At 45.0% G+C, this 22,588-nt stretch overlaps 1 protein-coding gene across 1 annotated transcript in view; it reads left to right on the forward strand.

Annotated features, from left to right (window-relative positions):
- ITGA1 (integrin subunit alpha 1) overlaps window positions 1–22,588 on the forward strand; it is an 813,868-nt gene that overhangs the window by 599,015 nt on the left and 192,265 nt on the right. The window contains exons 16-17 of the mRNA XM_086960618.1: window positions 16,619–16,785; window positions 16,890–17,026. Of these exons, the coding sequence (XP_086816744.1) occupies window positions 16,619–16,785; window positions 16,890–17,026 (304 nt within the window). The remainder of the gene's footprint in view (window positions 1–16,618; window positions 16,786–16,889; window positions 17,027–22,588) is intronic.

Genomic DNA, 22,588 nt, shown 5'->3' on the forward strand with positions numbered 1-22,588 from the left:
TAGAAGGACAGTCGAGTGTTGAGGCATTCGGGACCTAGATTGTAGAGGGCCTTGTGTGCGTGGGTGAGAAGGCGGAAAGTAATTCTTTTGTTAACGGGGAGCCAGTGGAGGTCTTTTAGATGTTCGGTGATGTGATCTTGGCGTGGGATGTCTAATATGAGCCTCGCTGACGCGTTTTGGATGCGCTGGAGTTTTTTCTGTAATTTTGCTGTGATTCCGGCGTAAAGTGTGTTACCATAATCCAGTCGACTCGTGACCAGTGCGTGAGTGACAGTCTTTCTTGTCTCGAGGGGTATCCAGCGGAAGATCTTTTTGAGAATGCGAAGTACGTTGAAGCAGGAGGACGAGACGGCGTTGAAGGTTACGAGCATGGTCAGTGGGTGTGGGTGCTGTGCCCAGCGCGGAAGGCCACCAGGAGTCGTCCCAAGCCGAGGGGGAAGATCCCAGGATGAGTACCTCCGTCTTGTCTGAGTTTAGTTTTAGGCGGCTAAGTTTCATCCATTCGGCTACTTCTTTCATGCCTTGGTTTTGGCGGTGTTGGGGTCTTTGGTGAGGGAGAGGATTAACTGGGTGTCGTCGGCGTAAGAGATGATGTTGAGGTTTTGTTGACACGCGATGGCGGCGAGAGGACTCATGTAGACGTTGAAGAGGGTGGGACTGAGTGAGGATCCTTGAGGTACGCCGCAGATTACTTCGGTGGCCTCTGAGTAGAATGGGGGAAGACGAACTCTTTGAGTTCTCCCAGCGAGGAATGAGGTGATCCAGTTCAAGGCTTTTTCTTTTATGCTGATGCTGCTGAGGCGATGTATGAGGGTGCTGTGGCAGACTGTGTCGAAAGCGGCGGATAGGTCGAGTAGGATGAGGGCCACTGTTTCTCCGTTGTCCAGGAGTGTTCGGATGTCGTCGGTCGCTGCAATGAGGGCGGTTTCGGTGCTGTGTTTGGCTCGGACTCCAGATTGACATGGATCAAGGGAGTTGTTGGATTCAAGGAAGGCGGCGAGTTGGCTGTTGACGGCTTTCTCGATGACTTTGGCCGGGAATGGGAGGAGGGATATGGGTCTGTAGTTTTTAAGTTCAGAGGGGTCTGCTGTGGGTTTCTTCAGAAGGGCGCTGAGTTCGTCGTGTTTCCAGCTTTCTGGAAAGGTGGCGGAGTTGAACGAGCAGTTGATGACATCACGGAGATGGGGTGCGATGATGGAGTCAGCTTTGTTGAAGATGTGGTGGGGGCAGGGGTCAGTGGGCGAGCCAGAGTGGATTGAGTTCATGAGGCGAATGGTGTCTTCAGTGGTAATTGGGTTCCAGGCGCTGAGGTTGCTAGTTGGCAGAGTAGGATCTGGGGAGGTGGGGAGGGTTGATCGCTGGGAGAATTCTCGAAGCTATTGTGGATGTCGGCAATTTTGTTGTAGAAGAAGGAGGATAACGCGTCGCAGAGGTCTTGGGAGGGGGTGATGTCGTTAGATGCTGCGGTGGGGTTGGTAAATTCTTTGACAATGTTGAAGAGTTCCTTGCTGTTGTGAGTGTTGTTGTCTAGACGGTCCTTGAATGCTGATTTCTTAGCAGATCAAATCAGTTGGTGGTGTTTGCGGGTGGCTGATTTGAGGGAGGCCGTGTTGTCTGAGGTTGGGTTTTTTCTCCATATCTTCTCCAGAGTGCGGCATAGCTTTGTGGAATTTTTAAGGTTGTCATTGAACCAGGGAGCCTTTTTGCTGGCTGAATTGATCTGGTGCTTTTTCAGGGGTGCTAATTCGTCAGCGCTGTCGGTGATCCATTGCTTGAGTTTGGTGGCCGCTTGGTCTGGGTCCAATGAGAGGGAGGGAGGGCTTTGGTTGAGTGATGTGAGGAGTTGGTCGGAGGTGATTTTGTTCCAGTTTCTCCGAGGAATAGGTTGAGGACGATTGTGGGTAAGGGAGGTTTTCTAGCTGAAGTGTACACAGCTGTGGTCCGTCCAGTGGAGAGCTGTGGTGCGATCGAAGGAGATGTGCTTGCTGGATGTGAAGATAGGGTCGAGCGTGTGTCCGGCTACATGGGTGGGGGTGTCCACAAGTTGTTTGAGTCCGAGGTTGGCCAGGTTGTCCAGAATGGTGTTGGAGTTGCTGTCGTGTTTGTTTTCAAGGTGGTAGTTGAGGTCTCCTAGAAGAATGTAGTTCTCGGAGGCTAGGGCGTGTGGGCTGATGAAGTCCGTGATGTCATCGCTGAATTGGGTGCGGGAGCCTGGAGGCCTGTAGATGAGGGTGCCTCTCAGTGTGGTCCTGGGGTCGGTGTGGATCTGAAAGTGGAGATGTTCGGTGGTTGCAAGATTGTCATCGGAGCTGGTTGTGATTTTGATGGTGTTCCTGTGGATGATGGCGATGCCTCCTCCTATTTGATTGGTGCGGTCTTTTCGGATAATCTTGTAAGTGTCCGGTATGGCTATGGCGATGTCGGGAGCTGATGATGTGTTCATCCATGTTTCAGTAAGGAAGGCGATGTCAGGTGATGCAGAATCGATTAGGTCCCAGAGTTCCGTTGCGTGTCTGTGGACCGAGCGTGTGTTGAGCAGGATGCACTTCAGTCGGTTAGGGTCGGAGTTGTGTATGGAGGAAGTGGGTTTGGAGAGGGTCCTGAAGCAATTGAACTTGCAGGTAAGGCAGGCGAAAGGGCCGTGAGTGCGTCTAGGAGTAGCTTCGCAGCAGAGTGGTATACGTCCGGGATTGAGGGCAAGGAGAGTAGAGGCGTCATAAGTGATTCTAGAGGGATGGGAGCAGTGTGGACCAGGGGGATAGGCGCTGGACGCGATCCAGGCGAGGACGGGCGCAGACGGGCTTACCTTTGGCGCACCTTCGGCGCGCATGGGGCGCGATCGCTGCGCGTAACCGCTGCGTGTTAAGGTGTTTGACTTATATGGATGATGGATACGGGGAGGGACGAGGTGGGGTCAGCTGGGAGGCGGGGCGGGGTGGGAAGAGGGGCTGAGAGGCAGAACAACAAAATGGTGGCAGCAAAAGCTCGACCACGAAAACAACAGCAGCAACAACACAAGCAGGGCTATGCAGGAATAAACAAACAATGAAGTCTTTACAGTCAGCGCTAGCTTCAAATGCAGTTACTAAAACAAGTTAAGCAGAGTGGGCAGTTAGGAGCAGAGAAGCGCTACGATCAAATCAAGCTGCACTTTAATGTTTATATGCATGAGCAGAGAGGCGCTACGATCAAATCAAGCTGCAATTAAGTATTCCTGTGCACAAGCAGAGAAGCGCTACTGTCCAAACAAGCTGCAATTAAAATATTCCTGTGCACAAGCAGAGAAGCGCTACGGTCAAAACAAACTGCAATTAAATATTCCGATGCACAAGCAGAGAAGCGCTACGTGAAACTGAGCTAATAGCTGAAGGGTTAAAATACAATTCAGGTCTGAGGAGCACACGCAGTGAAGCGCTACGATACCAGGGAGCGACCGCTTCTGAGCCAGTCAGGACGGCCAGTCAACCCTCAAAGTCACTAACTTTTCCTGAGTTCTACCCAATGATAGCTATGGCGCAGAGCAGACAGGTTTAACTTAGGGCAACATGCAAGGTATTTGTGTAGTACCAAAACAGTAACAAAGTCAAAAGGGAAACCGATTAAAACCCAATACTGAATTAGATGAAAGAGTAATATTTAATGACCTAAATGGACCAAAAATGACAAAAATCCAACAAGGGGTGCGTGAGATAAGAATTTTCAAAGTTTTTAGTAGAAATAGCACCAACAAGCCCTAAGTGCCAATGATAGTCATTAGTCACAGTAGACCGGGACCTAGGGTCAATTTGTTGTTGACATTAACAGGTCGGATATACCGACCAAGTTCACTCCTGGTTCAAGATGTTAGCTTCTGGCTACATTTTTCATGACCCAATCCACTATAAGAGTACTCGCCACAATCAACATTGGGCTCTGAGGGCTGGAGATGTGTACTATGGTAAACCTAGTGTTCTCCCACATCTAACACTAAGATCCAGTTTGAGGCATCCACTGTACTTCCATTAAACCTAGAGACTGAATTCTGGTAGGAAAAAAGTAGGGCGTTTCCAGCAGCCAGAGAGTTGATACAAAAATATGTTTTGCCACCTTGTTTTGATCCTTATAAGTGCACAACACGTGTTATATGTAAACCCAGCAAGCCTGTCAAGCAGTATTTGACACTGCAGCAGGATCTGACACTTTAATGTCAAAAAGGATGCTAATAGCTTGCATATTCTGTGAGATTCATAAGAGCGATCTCTGTCCATTTAGGTTGACCTGTTAGTCACAATGACCTATTGTGTAGCTCCTGGGGGGAATGTCACACCTATTCAAATGCTAATCACCGGCTGGGAGAAATTGGAGTGCAAATGAAAATTGGCTTCCAGGAATATCAGATAGGGAAACTGTAACTCTCTAAAAGTTGTTTTCCTTAATATCAATTGAAATCCATCTTTACCATTGAAATGGGTGCTTAATACTTATTGAAAATAGTTTATTGTGTTTTTAGCTAGTCACATTACTAGGATACAGTGTAAGGATTTTAATCTGTACTCTGGTTTTCTACTTAAGACAGCTAGGTCTGCCACAGTGAAAATTTGCATTTAGGTGTCAGTCACTGTAAGCACATGTTAACATTAAATTCCAACATGCCTTACTTTTAAATACCATGCACATTGCCTTGTGTCTACATAGAGGTGAGATATTTGTATTTAAAAGGGGGTGTTTTACCTGTCAAATCGGTGTATTTTCACACTGCAAATAGCAGTTTTTATACTGCTAAAGTGCTTGCACTGTCAATCTAGTGGAGGGCACCATAGGTGTGGCAGTCGACTGTTGATATTTATCTTCCTGGCCCTGGGCACAACTTATACCATATACCTGGGACATGTAGACAATATAAATGTGCCAATTATGAACATGCCTTTTCAACCATGTTTATAAGGAGAGCAAAGTCACTTTACTACTGGTTAGCAGGGGTAATCATTCCAACGGGACCTCGCAGACATTAAAAACACACGTTTTTGTTATTTGCATTCCTGTGATGTGGGGAGGGAGAAAAACAGGAAAGCGATTGTCTTACTTTTTGATATTGATTATAATGCTCCATGAGCCTATTACGTGTATTGGGGGGTTTCCATCTGGCCCAATAGTAGCGATCTGAAAATGTGAAAAAAGTTAACTCACGGTTATTCAGGATGCGATCTATCCTCTTCCCCTCAACGCGGCTCCGCTGATAATGCCGCTGTGGGGAGAGGTGTGCCCTTATATACTTTCACAATGTATTCTAAATTGCCAATTGACTGGTAAATTGAAGGCGGATATATGCCCAAACAAGGGCTGCTCGATACCTTTAGGTCTTTGTTTACCAGTAATGCGCAAGTGCTCATTCTTTCAGTTCTGCGCATGGGTAGTACCGATGCCCTGCAAAAGTGTTTTTAATGTTACATGTGTGTTTTGTCCAGTCTTTGTCGCTTTGCTTTACAGAGTGCATGATCACTTAAGGCATAATATATGTATGTAGAAATCGGCAACCCTTCACTTTTTCCTAAGATCACCGCAACCTGCAAGATAGATATAGATCATTATGAGAATAGTATCTAATGTGCTTTTTCTCCCTCTAGGTCTTTAATATACGCCAATTGGGCGATGAGAGACTACAATTTTGAACTACAAACTAGGTACATATCACCTATAGTTCACTTCCTTTTTGTATAATACACTTTTACATTTACATTCATGTTAGTAAGGTGGGGATCTTTGTGCAAACCCGTCCTGAAGAAGGAGTTTTTCACTCCAAAACATGTTCCTGTAGACGCACATATGAGGTTGATGTACATAATTATACACTAACAACCTCTCACTGCACCCCTTTTAATGATACCAGCCGGGGGCTTAATAAAAGTTTATTTTTTCACCCCACGAGCCAGGTATTTATTAACCATCACTTAACCCACCACTCACGTACATTCATTACCCCACACACATCCACACATAGTCCAATATTAGTGCTCCCACGTAGTCGTCGGTCGCAGCACGCCGCATCCCGGAGAGGGGTGCGAAGACCCCGATGATGAAGCATGACACCAAGGGGCCTGTTGGTGTGTGAGGGGTATTTTAACAACACTGAGTGCTCCCCACCACAGTAGGGATCACCACCACCCTCCAAGTGGATTCCATTTTATGAAATAAGTGCATATGAATACATTTTTACCAGGTGAAGGTTCCAAAAGTATCTGGCTAGTGAAGAACCTTCCTTTGGCATGAAATTGAAATTTCTCCCACCCAGAGATTTCCTGCCAAATAAACAACAGCTTCTCTCCCAGTCTGTCTAATGGCTACCCAACCTTGTGGAGCCCTCCCTGGTAACAGCCTCCTGCCTTGCCCGGTTGACAATGTCAGACTTTCATTTTTGAGACTAAGTCCTAAGGTCAAATTTCCAACTGGGTCAAAACTGTTTTTTTTTTTTCATTCCATGCTCCATCGTGGCTTGACACAAATTGCACCTAAGTATTGGTCTACCATGCCCAGTTGACCACGGTTGGTGCTTAACACTTTTTGGGCCTATTTTTATTTAAATTGTTATAAATTCATATCTCAGTTCCCCTAATTAGATTTTTTCCATTTTGGTGTCCATCAGTTTATTGTTCTATATTGTTTTGGAATATGTTTGTGTTGTATTTTTACTTTATCATTGTTTTGGTGCCTCATAAATACATTAAACATTGCCTTTAAGTTCAAACTGTCTGTCCTGTGCCACGGATACCAGGGAGTTCAGCTCAGGTTAAATTAGTAACTTTAGTAGTTCACCCTGACAAAGACTAAGTTTATCACTTAAGGTGGGACATCATACCCCTTAACTGATAACCCAATTTCTTACCTATATGTAACAGCAGTCCACACTGTAGTTCAACAGTTACAGCAGCAGCAAATCTTTGTACATTTGCTGAGGGATTTTTTTATCCTGGTTTGACTCAAATGGTTTCTTTTAGTTAGGAACCACACTATCCTTCTGCCACCTTACATATATTTTTCACTTTCATTTTCTGTTAAGGTCTCTTCTTATACTTCTCCCTTTTAACATATACCTCTTATCATCACCACCATCGAATAAGTCATCTAGCGTCCTGCATTACATTTAATGTCTTGATGTCTCAGTTCCTTACACTTATTGTTCCAGTACTACTCGTCCTCTTACCAGTCATTACTGGTGAAGTGAATCAGTGAAAATGAAAGTCTGCTCACCCTTACTGGATGCCATGAAAAGGCTGACATTCTCTGTGTGCTCCTGATATAACAGGTTTAGAAGAAGGTCACACTAAAAGTGGGGTGGGCATTACATAATGACTAGGGCGAGAACGAGTATGATTAGGAGTCATGAAAAGTGCCATTAAGTAAATAGGATACCTCCATGTCCCTCCTCCCACTCACTATTTGTGAAGAATACGCAAGTCACAACAGACCTCATCTGAACGAAACATAAAACGCCAAGGGCCTCATTCATGAGGTTTTGCCATAGGGCAGCGCCACATGCCTTCCTGCTGCAGTGCCCAACGGCAAAAGAAAAGTGCAGGAATGCGCCATATCTATCAGATTCCTGTCCTTTTCCCCTTTGCTGGTGCACAATGGGCTACCGTGCAGCAACGCAGGTGCCTTTGCACCATGGTGCAAGGGTGCCTGCATTGCAGGGATGATTATTTTTGTGCAGGAAGCAAAACCGTTGTGCACAAAAGCCATCACAAGCAACATTTTCCTCTTTATATTTGTGCTGCAGAATGTTTCTGGAAGTCTGTAAGGATGCTACAAGCGTAAAGTGAAGTTCACGTAGCAACCCATAAAAAGAGTTTGGAGTTCACAGCTAAGGCAGAAAAACCTGGAACGGCATCAGCATTGGTATGGTCAGTCCCAGGTCAATGTTCCATTATAAGGTCCATTCTCTGCAAAGAAGATAAACACCCTCAACAGCTTTGGGTTCCCACCCCTCATTTGCATCAGCCATCTGAGGGGTCTGCAGTCTGTGTGATCCCGGCAGTCACCAGCATGTATGGTCTTAACTTCTGCAGATCCCCGACCACTGCAAATGGCTCCCTTTCTGTTGCACCCCACCTCTGTTCCCTTGAAAGTGGCATCTGGCTAATGAAGGCTACTGTTTAGTCCAATGCACAATCATTTTGCTGTGAGAGGACAGACCCAATGCCATGCTCTGAGGTATCTGCACTACGAATTCCATGGAGAAATCGGGTGCCTTCAGCACTGGTGATATCCACATGGTTTCCTTCAGGCTATCAAATGTCTTCTGGCACACCTCCATCCAGATCAACTTCTTGGACTGCTTTTTAGAAGTCAGCTCAGTAAAGGGGGCAACAATGGTGGCATACTCTATAACAAATCTCCTGTAACATTCTGTGAGGCCTCAAAAGGCTCTCTCCTCAGTCTGGGTCTTGGGGGGAAAGGGAGGGGCCCAAACCAGGATGGTCTGTATTTCAGATAGGAGGAGCTTCACTTTACCCCCACTGATGTGGTGGCCCAATTACTCGAATAAGCTCAACTGTATCTGCTACTTCCTGGCCTTGAAAATCAGGTCTGCCTTTTTCAGTGCCTGAAGCACTGCTCGGAGGTGGTGCAGGTCGTCATCCCACCTAGAGCTGAAGGCCTCCAACCCACCCAGGATCCAGTTGACCAGTCTCTGGAAGATGGCAGGAGCATTTTGTAAGCCAAAAGGTACTTAGGAACTATGCAGCTCCCAACCAATCAATGAACTCACCAGCTTGGTGACTGAATTGAGGCCTCTTTAATCATTGCAGAATCTCAATTCTGGAGTGGAGCCTGGTCGGGCAGCTCTGGGTAACAGTATTACTGGACTGGACCAGGAAGTACAGGAGGGCTCAATCACCCCCAAATCCAGCATCTTGGATATAGTCCTTAATACTGACTCTCATCTTGCCAGACAACTGGTAAAGTTTATTTTTGAAAACCATTCGTATCTATGTCTGGGATTAGTGAGAAAAGAGAGGTGACGGTCCCTCTGTTGCTCTGGGTTCAGGGTAGGCAGGATAACCTCTCCTTGCATTGTCCCATTTTGCTCCTAGGAAGACAGGAGTTCTTGAAGGCATGTGTTGTCCTACTAGCCATCTTCTGTCACCAGGAGCATAGTTACTTCAGATCTCTTAGAGTGGATCTTGAGGCGGTTCACATTGTACAACTCTTAATAGAATCTCTATAAATCTTGAGGTCCACCAGGTAGGTGACCTTCCCTTTCTGCTCCTTGACCTCATAGGACTCATTCCACTGGTCCTGTAAGGCTTTGGATGCCACATACTCCATCCTGAGACCTGAGTCCTACCTCCTTTCAGGTGGTGTGCTCCAGGTTATGCCTAAACGGACAGTCAACAGGCATGGCAGACTAATATCTACCTGTAAGAAACCTGAGACCCCCCCATTCAAAGGGAACCAGAGCCACTGGATTGTGGCTTACCTGTTATCTGCTCTCTCAATTTGGTGATCTGTATCAGGGACAAGCTGCTTTGAGAACAACAGATGGTTCCAAACAGTAGTCATACGGGCTCCTGTGTCTCTCAGAGCCTCTACCCTCAACCCTCTACCCATTGATGGTGACCCACTGGTATTGTCAGACTTGTGAGCCTTTATTACCATAACTATGACGCCAAAAGACACTAGGCTAATTTCTGCCTTATTTACAAGGCAGCATTGAGCCACTTAATGTGGCTTAACATTGCCTTGTAAATAATGCCCCCTTCCACGCTATGCTTAGCGTAAAAGTGGAGGGCAATGGGTATTGCTGTGGGCTTTCCACTGCAACACCCATTGATTCTGACACTGCCCCCTATTCACAAGGGTGACGTAAATAGGAGGCAGCGCCAAAATTAAGACCAGGGAAAACCTGGTAGTACCTTGGCGCAACAAGGATAAATGTTTCATTTCTCCTTGTTTTGCTGTTCTTATGGGTGCTCCGTTGTGCAGCATACATGAAAACAGCAATAGGGCAATGATTGTTTATGTACAGGAAGATCCCCCTTCCTGCACATAAACAATCATTTTTTTTGCAACTGCTATTTGGGCTGCATTAAGGGGGACCTTCCTGCACTTACACAATGTTACCCTGCACGCAGACACCCTTGGACAATGGTGCAAGGGTGCCTGCGTTGGTGCTAGGCAGCTAAGTGTAGTGCCAGAACAGGGGGAATTGCAGGGCTGCACCATATTCTTGTAAATAGGTTTCAGCCCTGCGTTTCTGAAGTGGCGGAGTGAGGCGTTAAGCCAGGAAGGCTAACGCCACACTCTGCCACTTCCCTTGTAAATATTCCCATAGAGTTCATGGCATTTGGGCCTGAAGTAGCCCTAAGGGTTTTTCTCATTTACACCATATTTATTTTGTTCAGGCTTGAACTGAGAATCCTTTAATTGAGAAATATTTTAGGGGCCTTTTGAGAACTCCTTTCTTTGTCTCCTCCCTTTATCTTCTGGTGGGGGCCCTGTCCACCCTTCGGGTGATCATCACCTCTGTTTGGTAGCAAACAGAAGTCAGCCTACTTTGCAAGCTCCCTGGGTCATTTGATTTGGAGTCTATCAGGTGTCGGTGCAACTTTGTAAAGTAATTACTGAGCATGTTCTCTCTCAGAATAAGATTGTATACCCCAAAAAAGTAATTCACTTTGCTGCCCTTTACCCAACCATTTAGTACTTTAATGGAGTAATCCATAACATCTACACAAGACTGGTTAGACAGTCTTTGACTGTTGCTGAACTTTCAGATGTGTTTTTCCAGGGTAAGGCCAAACTTGAAAAGGGCTTCTTTCATGTAGGCATTTGCCATCTGGTGAGCTATCTCTAAGGTCAACTGGGCATCCCTCCCAACAATTGGCATGGGCTTCCATAGACTAGCTCCCAGTCCTCCTCTGGAGCCCTATGCATATGCAGAGCTACATCATGTTCAGCAAACCATGTATCAATGTCTCCCCCATCACATAGCCAGGCACCAGGTCTTTGGAAATGTGGACCCTTTTACCTCTTCTAAGCACTTCTGTGGTTCTGCCATCATCTTCACTGGACTCTGCACGCTTCTTTACCTTCAAATCCAGTTCTTTCTGATTCACTTCATGAGCCACAAGGGCCTTTTTCTCCTAGTAGACAAATGTCTTCTCCTCCAGGAGCCTGGCGGAACCTACTTTCTACCTGATCCCCGTTCTTTCTCTGCAGCAGCCAGTTACAAAATGGCCAGCTGTAGTTTCAGCTCACTCTCAGCCCTTCTGTCCGCTAGGTCCTCAGGGGTCAGGTTGCGGGTGTATATGCTACTTCTTGCTCTGTATCCAGCAGGGGACCATACTCATGAGTAAATACTTTTTGATGTCATATTATAGTAAGGTATTTTTTATTTTACACAAATCACTTAGTGACACAGTACTAGTACTGGATCCAACAGCTGATCGCCAATGTAAGAAATGTGGTTATTAGTTGAGAGTTGTGAGAGGCCCATTCAAATATCAAACACAATCTTTGTCAGAGTGGACCACAAAAGTTACTAAATAAAGCTATGCCTAACCATCTGGTAACTTGGTAGAAAATCAGGCAAGCTTAACCGAGAGGCAATATGTAAAGTATTCATGCAGCACTCGAGCAGTCATAAAACACAACACATACAGTAAATTATAATAAAATGACACCAAGTAGAAGCGGAGTTATGAATTTTTAAAGTTTCAGGTGAAAATAGTCCCAAGCAGAACAAACAGCCAGTCACAGTTATCTGGTCTCACTGGAGCTGGTTAAAGGCAAAAGTTTAGGCTGACCGCAATGAAACTTGATTTAGATACAGGGACCAGATTTGTCCCAGTTGATCGTTTAGCTTCTACCTAGTCTAGTTCCATGCAAGGAGCCTCGGCTGAGCTTTACATTCGTGGGGACATTGTTTTCGGCACGAAGAGCTTGTCACCGGTTAGAGTTTGACCATAAGAAAATCATTGTTGACACGAAGAGCAGGTTGCCGGTCAGAGCTTCGCATTGACAAGAGATGCAGCTGGTTGTGGCTGTTGGGAAGAGTTTAGAAACTCTGGATTTTCACTTGGAGTCCAGTTCCTTTAGTTTTGAAGTAGGAGGAGTACACTCTGACACCTGCCAGTAGTCTGAGACCTCAGGAGGTGTCTATTGGTGGTCAGGACTCGCTCCAGCAGAAGCCAGCCGCTGGGTCCAGGCAGGTCCAGTTGGTGCTGGTCATCATGAAGCTTGTTGTGTCCCTGTATCTCAAACAGGAAGTCAGCCAACTGCTCCTTGGAGACACTTCTGGGATCGTGTGTTCAAGGCAAGTATTCCAACTTGTAGCATTTCATTTACAGGCCATGGGAAAAGCAAAAGTCTAGGGGAATACCACAAAAAAGATTGTCAGTTCCAACACCTTGTGTATTTAGTATAGAATTAGAGCTGTCTTTGTGCTCACCACCTTACAATGTAATGGTTTTCTTGTCTATCTCAGTTCCCTGATCCTGATTAGATGACTTTCCTCCCTATTGTTGCTTGCTTTTGTCCTGCTCAAGGAGCATTTTGGTCCATTGATTGGATGAGTTGTATATTTTCACTGTTGATGGCTTGATAAGACTTTTTTTCAGCATTTTAGAAATTGCATTGCTTTTCTTGTAATCTCCTCTTGCTCCACCTTACATTCCTGCCTTCATGATCTCTCCTCCTGCTCGCTCCATTTGTTTCCTAGTCCCCTATCCAATTCCCTGGGGCATATTTACTATGATGTGGTGGAGTGCTGCGTTAGCCACCTTGGCTTAATGCCACGCTCCACCACTTCTAAAACGCAGAGGTGCATCATATTCACAAGGATACTGTGCAGTCCAGCATTTCCCACTGTGCTGGAACTAATTTTAGGTGCCCAGCCCCAACTCAGACACCCTTCCACCATAGTGCAAGGGTGCCTGCATTGTAGGGGAAGATTGCATATATGCAGGAAGTTGTGTCTTCCTGCACATAATCTGAAATGGCATTTTGAAACTTCTATGTGAGCTACTTAATGCAGCACACATAGAAATTGCAAAACTTCTTTTTTTGATTGTTTATGTGCAGGAAGGGTCACCTTCTTGCACATAAAAAAATGTTTCCATGTGTGCTGCACAACACAGCATACATAGAAACAGCAAAAACGAGGAGAAATTAAACATTTCTCCTCGTTGGCGCCTGTTTAAAACCAGGTTTTCCCTGGTCTTAATTTTGGCTCTGCCCCATATTTACGCTGCACTTGTAAATATGGGGCAGTGTCAAAATCAATGGGTGTTGTGGTGGAACGCCCACCACAACACACATTGCCCTACCCTTTCACGGTAAGTATAGTGTGAAAGGGTGCCTTATTTACAAGGTAGTGTTAAGCCACGTTAAGTGGCTTACCGCTGTATGGTAATCTCCTATGTAGTGGATTTACCTGAACAATTTGTGATGTACTGAGAATGTTGGTTCAGCTGTGTTCTTTGAAACAGCAGTTGCTGTAGGGCACTGGTTGGAGGTTACTGTGGACGAAGATGTACTGAAAATAAAGGTACTTCATAACCATCTTTCATGTCTGCGCAATTACTAGGTATGCAAAATGTGTTGCATTTTTAAGACGATAGATTGGTGGTGGAAAAATCAGAGAGTGAACATGATGACCTGCTAAGAGAGGTATTAAGGAAGATGGGAAGATATGGTCTAACTGTAAAGAGAGAAAAATGCCTGTTATGGAGGGAGCAGGTGTCTTATCGAGATCTCTGCAGAAGGCATTTAGACCTAAAAAAGTATTGTGAAAGCCATTGTGGATACACCACAGCCTGAGGACCAGGAACAATTGGAGTCTTTCTTAATGCTTACTGAATACTGTTCCAAATTTGTTTCCAACTTTGCTGATGTGGTTGAATCTATGAGGATTTTACTAAACAAAAAAGGGGAGGAGTATGTGTGAGGAACAAATTGTGATGCTGCATTTGCTACAATAAAACGGTCTCTTGCCACTGCACCTACATTGGGGCATTTCGAAGTTACAAAAAACCTACTGTGACAACTGATGCCAGTAATGTGGGTTTAGGCGCTGTTCTGACACAGAAAGTGCATGATGAGGAGAAGATTATTGGTTTTGCCTCACAAAGGTTGCAAGGAGCTGATTTGTCTTATTCAGCCATCAAGAAGGAGGCACTGGCTTGCTGTTGGGGTTTGAACCATTTTATGTACTATCTTTGTGGTTTGCCCTTTACACTTAAGACCGATAACAAGCCATTGTTATATTTATTTAAGTGTGGTAGAGGTCTTGAAGGTAATGTAACTCCCTGCATTTCCAGGTGGTTGCTATCTGTAACTGACCTCAATTTTGGTGTGGAATTTGTCAGAAGAAACACAAATGTGGTGGCTGATTGTTTGTCTCGTTTGCCTGTGACTGAAGAAGAATATGTGTTATTCTTTGACACATTTTTTGTCAGTCCTGTTGCTGAGGAGTTAGCTTTGGGAAAAGATGAGTGGTATGATGCCATTCTGAATGATGATGATGATGATGAGTACAAGCGATTGAAGGTTCTGATTAGCAATTGATTGCAGGAGTTGAATTCTCTTGATAAATCCTTAAAGCAATATCTTGCGGTCAGAGATGAATTGAGTGTTCATGTGGATAAGGTGTGCCTCCAAGGATGTTGAGGAGTAGAATTATGAATATTGTTCATGAAGGCCATTTGGGAAGGAGTTTAACGAAGAAAAGGTTGAGGCAAACTTTTTGGTGGCCAAATATGAACAAGGAGGTTGAGAGAGTGGTCAGTGAAGGTATTGCTTGTAGTAATCGGCGATAAGTGCAAAGTGGTTAGGCAACCACCGTTGGAATGTATAGAACTTCCTACTCGTCCATGGGAAAGATTGACTTTGGATTTTGTCGGTCCTTTGGATAAGTGGGGCGTAAGAAACAGGTTTTTGTCAGTTCTTGTGGATTACCATAGCAAGTGTTTTGTGGTTAAGTCTATGAAAGAAATCATGAGTAAGAGTGTGGTGGAAATGTATGAAGGGAATTTTCTTGGAACAAGGTGCTAGTTTCTGATAACAGTGTGCAACTTGTTTCTAAGGTCATGACAAGCTTCCTTGAGAGTCTTGGCATTGAACCTAATAGAGTGGCATTGTTAAGGCCACAGGCCAATGGATTAGTGGAGATGGTCAATAGAATCATCATGGAGAACATCCAGTTGTCTTTGGTCAATGGTCTTGCATGGAAGAATGACTTAGAAAAGATGATTTGGGCTCATAGAGTTACACCACATTCTGTGACGGGCGTTTCTCCATTTGTGGCTCTCAAGGGTAGGGAACCTGCAACGAAGGAATCACCTGTGTGGTTGTATTAAAATAATCAAGTGTGGGTGGATCGTGATTGTATGTCTGCAAAGGCAATGGAGTCCCAGATGTGAAATAAGATGGTTTATGATAACAGGAAAGGAGTGAAGGACTTGGATTTAAGTTGTAGTGACTGGGTGGTGATAAGGAAGTCCGGTCTCCTGAAGAAAGGGGAAAGTACGTTTTATTACCTTCAAAAGCTGGTTAAGGGAAAAACATCTGTTGTTCAATTGATCAATGGAAGGATTTTGAGTAAAGGGGCTATGCTAGCCATCCTGCCCATGCTATTCATTCATGATCTTGTTATTCATTTTGTGTGTATATGATTCAATTGTATTGCCTGTGTTTGAATTTGCGTTTTCTCTATTGTATTTCTTGTTGTTATGATCAGGGGAATATATATGGTAATCTCCTATTTAGTGGGTTTTACCTGGACAATTTGTGATGTAATGAGAATGTTGGTTCAGCTGTGTTCTATGAAACAGCAGTTGCTGTGGGACACTGGCTGGAGGTTACTGATTGAAGAAGATGTACTGGAAATTAAGGAACTACAAAACCATCTTTCATGTCAGCGTAATTACTACACCATAACTTGTAAATAAGGCGAAGCCCCAATCATCACCACAACATCAGAAAAAGTAAGTTGTGGTAGAGATAGGGGCTTGTAAATATGGTCTTCTGTTTTTTTAAATGTACTGTTTTTTAAATGTAATGTCTTTTTTTTCCCTAAGGCCTTTGCACTCCTTATGTTTCCTTCCTCTGCCTCATGCAAGTCTGTTGCTTTGCATTACACCCCCGCTACAAACCACTTCTGTTAAAAAAAAAAAGTGATATTGGTTTCTCGGCTTACTGTTTTATTGCCCCTGCACACTTTATTCTTTCTTTTTAGTTTTGCGTTCTAAAACAGCTATCAGCCATGTTTGAAAGATAAATTAAAAATAAGAAATGTAGGCAGGTGTAAGCACACACACTGAGGCCATGGTGAACCACTGAATTTTTTTTCAAAAGAAAGATGGCAGAAAGATAGCAGCTGTGCATGCTCATGCCATAGTGGCCATTTTGAAGGGAGCGCCAATGAAACCACAGGCAAGCATTTGCAAAGCACCTTTTAATCGTTAGACCTATTAGCATTGTTATTGACTGTCTTCTATGTAGTGAATCTGTAGTAGCACTCAGTCCCTAGAGAATACCAGTGTTTTGATTTGCTCATTTATTCCTTCAAAATGTATAAAAAGTCAATAAACTTCCCTCCATTATTTTTAGACCGTTATTTTCTAATATGTGGATATTTTAGGTCTCGTGATGTTGCTGAAGTTATTGTGAAAATTACTTTCATTCCAAATTCGATCACCATCGAAAAGAAAAACTGCAGAATGGAGAACAAAGACACAGTGTGCATCAACACCACAGTTTGCTTTGAAGTCAATCTCAAATCGAAGGAAAACAAGAATGAAGCGTTTGGTAAGAACATTTGGCTTGAAATTCACATTATGAGCATCCTTTAAGTTTTACACCTCTATTGTATTGGTTGTTTAATAATAGGTTTTACTATTCTTATTCATCAGATATGCAATACAGATTGACACTGGACTCAGACAGACTATTGTCTCGCAGCTTTTTCAAAGACTCCCAGGAAAGAAAAATTCAAAAGAATATCACTGTCGGAGGAATGACCTGTGTGAAACATGACTTCTACATGTTGGCAAGTAAATCATTTGCAAAAGCTACGGAAGATTTGCTTATTTGTGGATATGTTGAATCATTTGTATGCACAACAGAGAAATGGGACCACAGAACACCCCCACCTCTTATTAAAATGCAATTTAGAATTGAAATAGGTTTTTTTAAATATATTTTTATTAACAACACGATAAAAAAAATGGTAGTGTTTACATCATAAATTTTGACAAAGAGAAATCGAAAACACACAAGGATAAAAATAAAAATAAAATGTAAAATAATTACAAATCCATACAAATATATAGTTTTAACCATGTTTGGAAGGAGGCAATCGATTATTTAACAACATAAGACAAAAGAAACAAAATAAAATGTTAGCCTTTACATTCATTGAGCGCCCGGAATGTTAAAATAAAGTTAAAGGAAAGTTCCCCAAATTCTATCCATTTTCATCAATGATCGCACTCCTCTTATTTTAGCTAGTGCGGACTCCATAGTGTGAATTTCTTTAACCAAAGACCACCATTCCATATTGTGAGGTGGGTTCGAGGATATCCACGCCCTGGCAATAGTCAACTTAGCACACAAAGTAGGATAGTTATTAGATCTTTTTGTGGACTGTTAAGCGGTTGAATACCTAATAGTACCGTTATTGCAGTAAAGGGGGAAAATGTGACAAGTTTTTGATTCAGAATATTTTCCAGTCCAGACCAGAACTCAGACAGTGCCGGACATAAAAAGAGCCTGTGTTCGAAATCAGCCTCTACTAGATCGCATTTGGGGCACTTGATGGGCTACTTTGGGACCATTTTGATATTCTTTGCCGGGTATAGTATAGAAGACATATTGTTGTATATAGTTGAAGCCTTAAACTGGAGGACTGTACTACTTTATTAATGTTACAAAGTGAAGCAGAAATGTTATTAGCAGTTATATTAATACCCAATCTTGTGCTCCATTTCGTAGCAAGTTTCACGCAGTCGTCCGCCTTATGATAATTAAGGCATTTATAAGCCTCGCTAATAATGATTTAGGGCCACATACATCAAAGTCCGGTTTTGCGATTCCTTATTTGCGATTTTTAGGGAATCGCAAATAAGGAATCGCAAAACGGGATGCATGATGTAAATCGCATAAAATTTGCAATTCGGTAAAAATCGCAATTTTTTACCAAATCGCAAATATTATGCGAATTCCAATTTGCGATTTCGCAATTCCCATTGATTCCTATGGGCCAAAAGGCCCATAGGAATCAATGGGAATTTCGAATTCGCAAATTAGAATTCGCAAAATGTTAATGCATTCCATGGGTGCAGGGGGGGTCAAAGGACCCCCCTGCACCCCTGAAATGTATTTTGAAGTGCATGTTTCACACACACATGTCCTAACAGTGTTTTAAAATGCAATTTTGAGCATTTTGACACATTTTCGCAAATTACCACGAGGTTCAACCTCGTGGTAATTTGCACCCCCTAATTGCGAATTCGCTATTTTAAAAGTAATCATGCATTGCTTTTAAGGAATCGCAAATTTGCGATTCCTTAAAAGCAATCGCATTTTTGGAATTCGCTAAAAATAGCGATTTTACCAGAAATGCTTGATGCATCCCAGAAACCTATTTACAAATCGCAAACGGCCGAATTTTGCGATTCGCACCGTTTGCACTTCCTAAATAGGTTGATGCATGTGGCCATTAGTCTTTACAGAGTAGAGACAAGTCCAAATATCTGAATCAGAGACTTCCCTCATGTTCAACTTATGTATAAAAAAATCGCGAATTTGCATGTATTTAAACCGCATAGTTTCATTAAATTTATAAAGAAATTTGAGTGTTGCAAAATCAAAAAAACCATGAGTACCATAAAGGTTCCCTAAAATTTTAATACCAGAGTTAGCCCATGTGTTCCCCGCTCCATCGTTAAAAATTCCGGGAAGTCCTGGATTGACCCACAGGGGTAGTTTAGGATGAAAAAGGAAGATTTAGTTATAGTCAAAATGGAATTCCATATATGGTTGGGATACCCGTCACCCCCTCCCAACACACTCCCCAAGAATGGGAAGACGGAAACGGTTCTTGAACTTTTGGAAGGCGGGAGGGAGTTACCCTCCCGGCCGTATTTATTAAAATATGAAACAAAATTAAAACGTTAAAAAATAACAGTTTCATATCATGTACAATTTCATTTACACATTACAATGTTTCATGGGCTAACCTTAACACATCTCTAATACAAAGGTTCTCCTAGCCGATTCTAAAACATCCTGTAAATGCATTTCAAAAATTCAAATTGTACATCCTAACATTACGGGCCAACGGCAAGGTCGTAACCGGTGTCAGATCCCTAAACCAGAACTCCCCCCTCACTTGGAAGGGGCAGGCGCACAGAGGACTGTCCTTCTGTGCCAACTTCCAATTTCCCTTGTCTTAACGGGGGCCCCATATTTACTCGACGCCATCTTTAGTGGTCGTCCGAGGACTCGTGTGAGGTGTCTAGAAGGTAGCGTAGACCCCCCTCCCACCCCACACTGCTTACCACATCTGCCGTCGCAGATGTCCTGGCCCCGGGAAATTCCCAGGAGGGGCCCGTAGCCCCTCCTCCCCAGGGAGGGGCCTATGACCGCCTTCCCTTTCGGCGGCCCCATCCTTAGAGGGGACCGCCTCCCCGTTTGAGGGGCCAATGGCCGCCTCCCCCCGGGCGCTCCCATCCATAATGGGTGACGCCCCCACCTCTAGGGATCTTCCAATTACTGCTCACCGATCATGACCTTACCGCCCGACCAAAATAAATACGACATTTTTTAAACTAAGAGGATGGAAAAAGACAGACATACTGCGATTCAAAGTATAAACTCCTAAGCTTTGACGACATACATGCAGAAAGAGCAACCACTTTATTTACATACCAAAAATTACGAACTTTATTCGAAAACAACCTAAAAAGGAAACAGTATCGTGTCACTCGACTTTATTCCAAAACAAATTGCTGTCATCAGGGGCTGGTGGGTGGGTCAAAATTGGCTCCTTATTATGTCTCGAGCTCACGTGCAACGGGGAGGTGCAGCTTCTGAGCACAAGAACAAGAGGATGCTTCCTTGGCTCGTCGCTCCTCTTATCCTCCTTCGGGCGGGCGTGGACCCTCCTCCAATCTGCCTCCAGGGCGTGGCCAACGGTGTAGGTGTTTAGGACAACCCCTCCTTGGGCGGGAAAAAGGCGCGCCCCGGCTACGCCGCTTCGGGCATACCAGCCGAGACTCGCCTCCCGCCCAAAAATGGCTTCCCGGGGGGATCGGGGTACTCCACCATACGTTCGGGGGGACCGAGCGGTCGCCCCTTTCCATATGGTTGGGATACCCGTCACCCCCTCCCAACACACTCCCCAAGAATGGGAAGACGGAAACGGTTCTTGAACTTTTGGAAGGCGGGAGGGAGTTACCCTCCCGGCCGTATTTATTAAAATATGAAACAAAATTAAAACGTTAAAAAATAACAGTGTCATATCATGTACAATTTCATTTACACATTACGATGTTTCATGGGCTAACCTTAACACATCTCTAATACAAAGGTTCTCCTAGCCGATTCTAAAACATCCTGTAAATGCATTTCAAAAATTCAAATTGTACATCCTAACATTACGGGCCAACGGCAAGGTCGTAACCGGTGTCAGATCCCTAAACCAGAACTCCCCCCTCACTTGTGAGGGGCGGGCGCACAGAGGACTGTCCCTCTGTGCCAACTTCCAATTTCCCTTGTCTTAACGGGGGCCCCATATTTACTCGACGCCATCTTTAGTGGTCGTCCGAGGACTCGTGTGAGGTGTCTAGAAGGTAGCGTAGACCCCCCTGCCACCCCACACTGCTTACCACATCTGCCGTCGCAGATGTCCTGGCCCCGGGAAATTCCCAGGAGGGGCCCGTAGCCCCTCCTCCCCAGAGAGGGGCCTATGACCGCCTTCCCTTTCGGCGGCCCCATCCTTAGAGGGAACCGCCTCCCCGTTTGAGGGGCCAATGGCCGCCTCCCCCCGGGCGCTCCCATCCATAATGGGTGACGCCCCCACCTCTAGGGATCTTCCAATTACTGCTCACCGATCATGACCTTACCGCCACAGGCTGGATAGTTGACCGGCTATCCGGACTCCCCCAAAAAACTCCTACCTAAAGGTCATGGCTGCACAAACTCTTTAACCAAGCTACAAAATCTCCTAAGATTAAAACATTCCCCTCCCGGGACAAATGGACCCCATCCTCCAGATACATATGGTCCCCCCGGATACACCCATGAGGAATACAATGCAATGTACCTGTACGAAACAACCTACCAAGTTTGTTATTTACTTTCTTCACCGACTGATTTAAAGCTGACACAGAGATAGCCCCCCGCCACACCTTCCGCGGAATCATGTGGGACCATGCAATCGTGCACCCCGGAACCCTTCTCGCCAACCAACTTACTGTGGATAAGATTAATTCGAGAAGTACTCGTCGACCAGTGGTCACCAAATCATTGCCCCCAAGATGCACTATGATTACAGATGGCGGTGACCTTGTCCGCCCTAACAAACCCTCCATAAAATATTGAAACTGGTCAATACAGAGCCCGCCCCTTCCGTAGAAGGTCACCCTATACCCGTATTCCCCAGCCATGTGAATCATGTCACCTGCTTTGAATACGTCTGCGGCACGCCTCACGTATGAGTGGCCGACGACCCACACCACTCTTCCCTCAGCCGGTGATCTTTGACCGCTGGTTCCCAGGTGTCGGGTCAACTGCACAGTCCGCCCCGCAAAGCCTGCTCGCGAAACTGAAAACCAAACAGAAAACAAGAAGCGTGAGTGCATGACATTAGCTTCACAACATGTGCAACCGCACATACCTCTTATAACAATTCGAGGACCAACGCCCCAACTGTTTCACTTTATCCACACTCAACCCCCTGGCTGTAACCTCTGTAGCAGCACCTATCCGGAATGAGTGGGTCCCAAAATCGCCCGGGTTCAAGCCCGCGGCCGCGATTGCCATTGTTAACAGCCGCTGGAACTGAAACCTGGTCAGTGGGGTGGCGTCGGTATGTCTCAGCAAGCTCCCCCCCCATGATGCCGCCCTTTGCGCTAAGTACTCCTCCACGCATTCCACTGGGCACATGTGGGATCCCCGCATGCGCTGAACAACCACACTGTCTCCGATCGCTCCCTGATCGGTTTTGGACTTGGCTATAGTGACTACCATCGCGTCACCTCTAATCTGGATGTGTTCTCGACACAGACCTCCCCCCGTATCCCGCTTGTTCCTTGCTACCAGCTCGCTTATCCGCATAGCCCCATGGAACGCTAATGCAAAGGCGGCCCGGAACAGCACTGTCTCTGACTGAGATGAACAAGTCGCAGGGAGTACGGACATTAGCTGGGACAACATTGCTGGCCCTATCGGGCGCCTCTCGTCCTCTCTACGACCCTCAAGGCGTTGCCACCCGCGCAACGCCTTCCTTACTAGAAAGGACGCTGTGGGGTCCTGAATGCCATGAGCCTGCGCCATGAATGCAATGGCGGCTCGGTGTCTATTGGCTGTTGCCACTGATCGGCCTGCC

The sequence above is a fragment of the Lissotriton vulgaris genome, chromosome 3_1, assembly GCF_964263255.1.
Source record: "Lissotriton vulgaris chromosome 3_1, aLisVul1.2, whole genome shotgun sequence".
NCBI lineage: Eukaryota > Metazoa > Chordata > Amphibia > Caudata > Salamandridae > Lissotriton > Lissotriton vulgaris.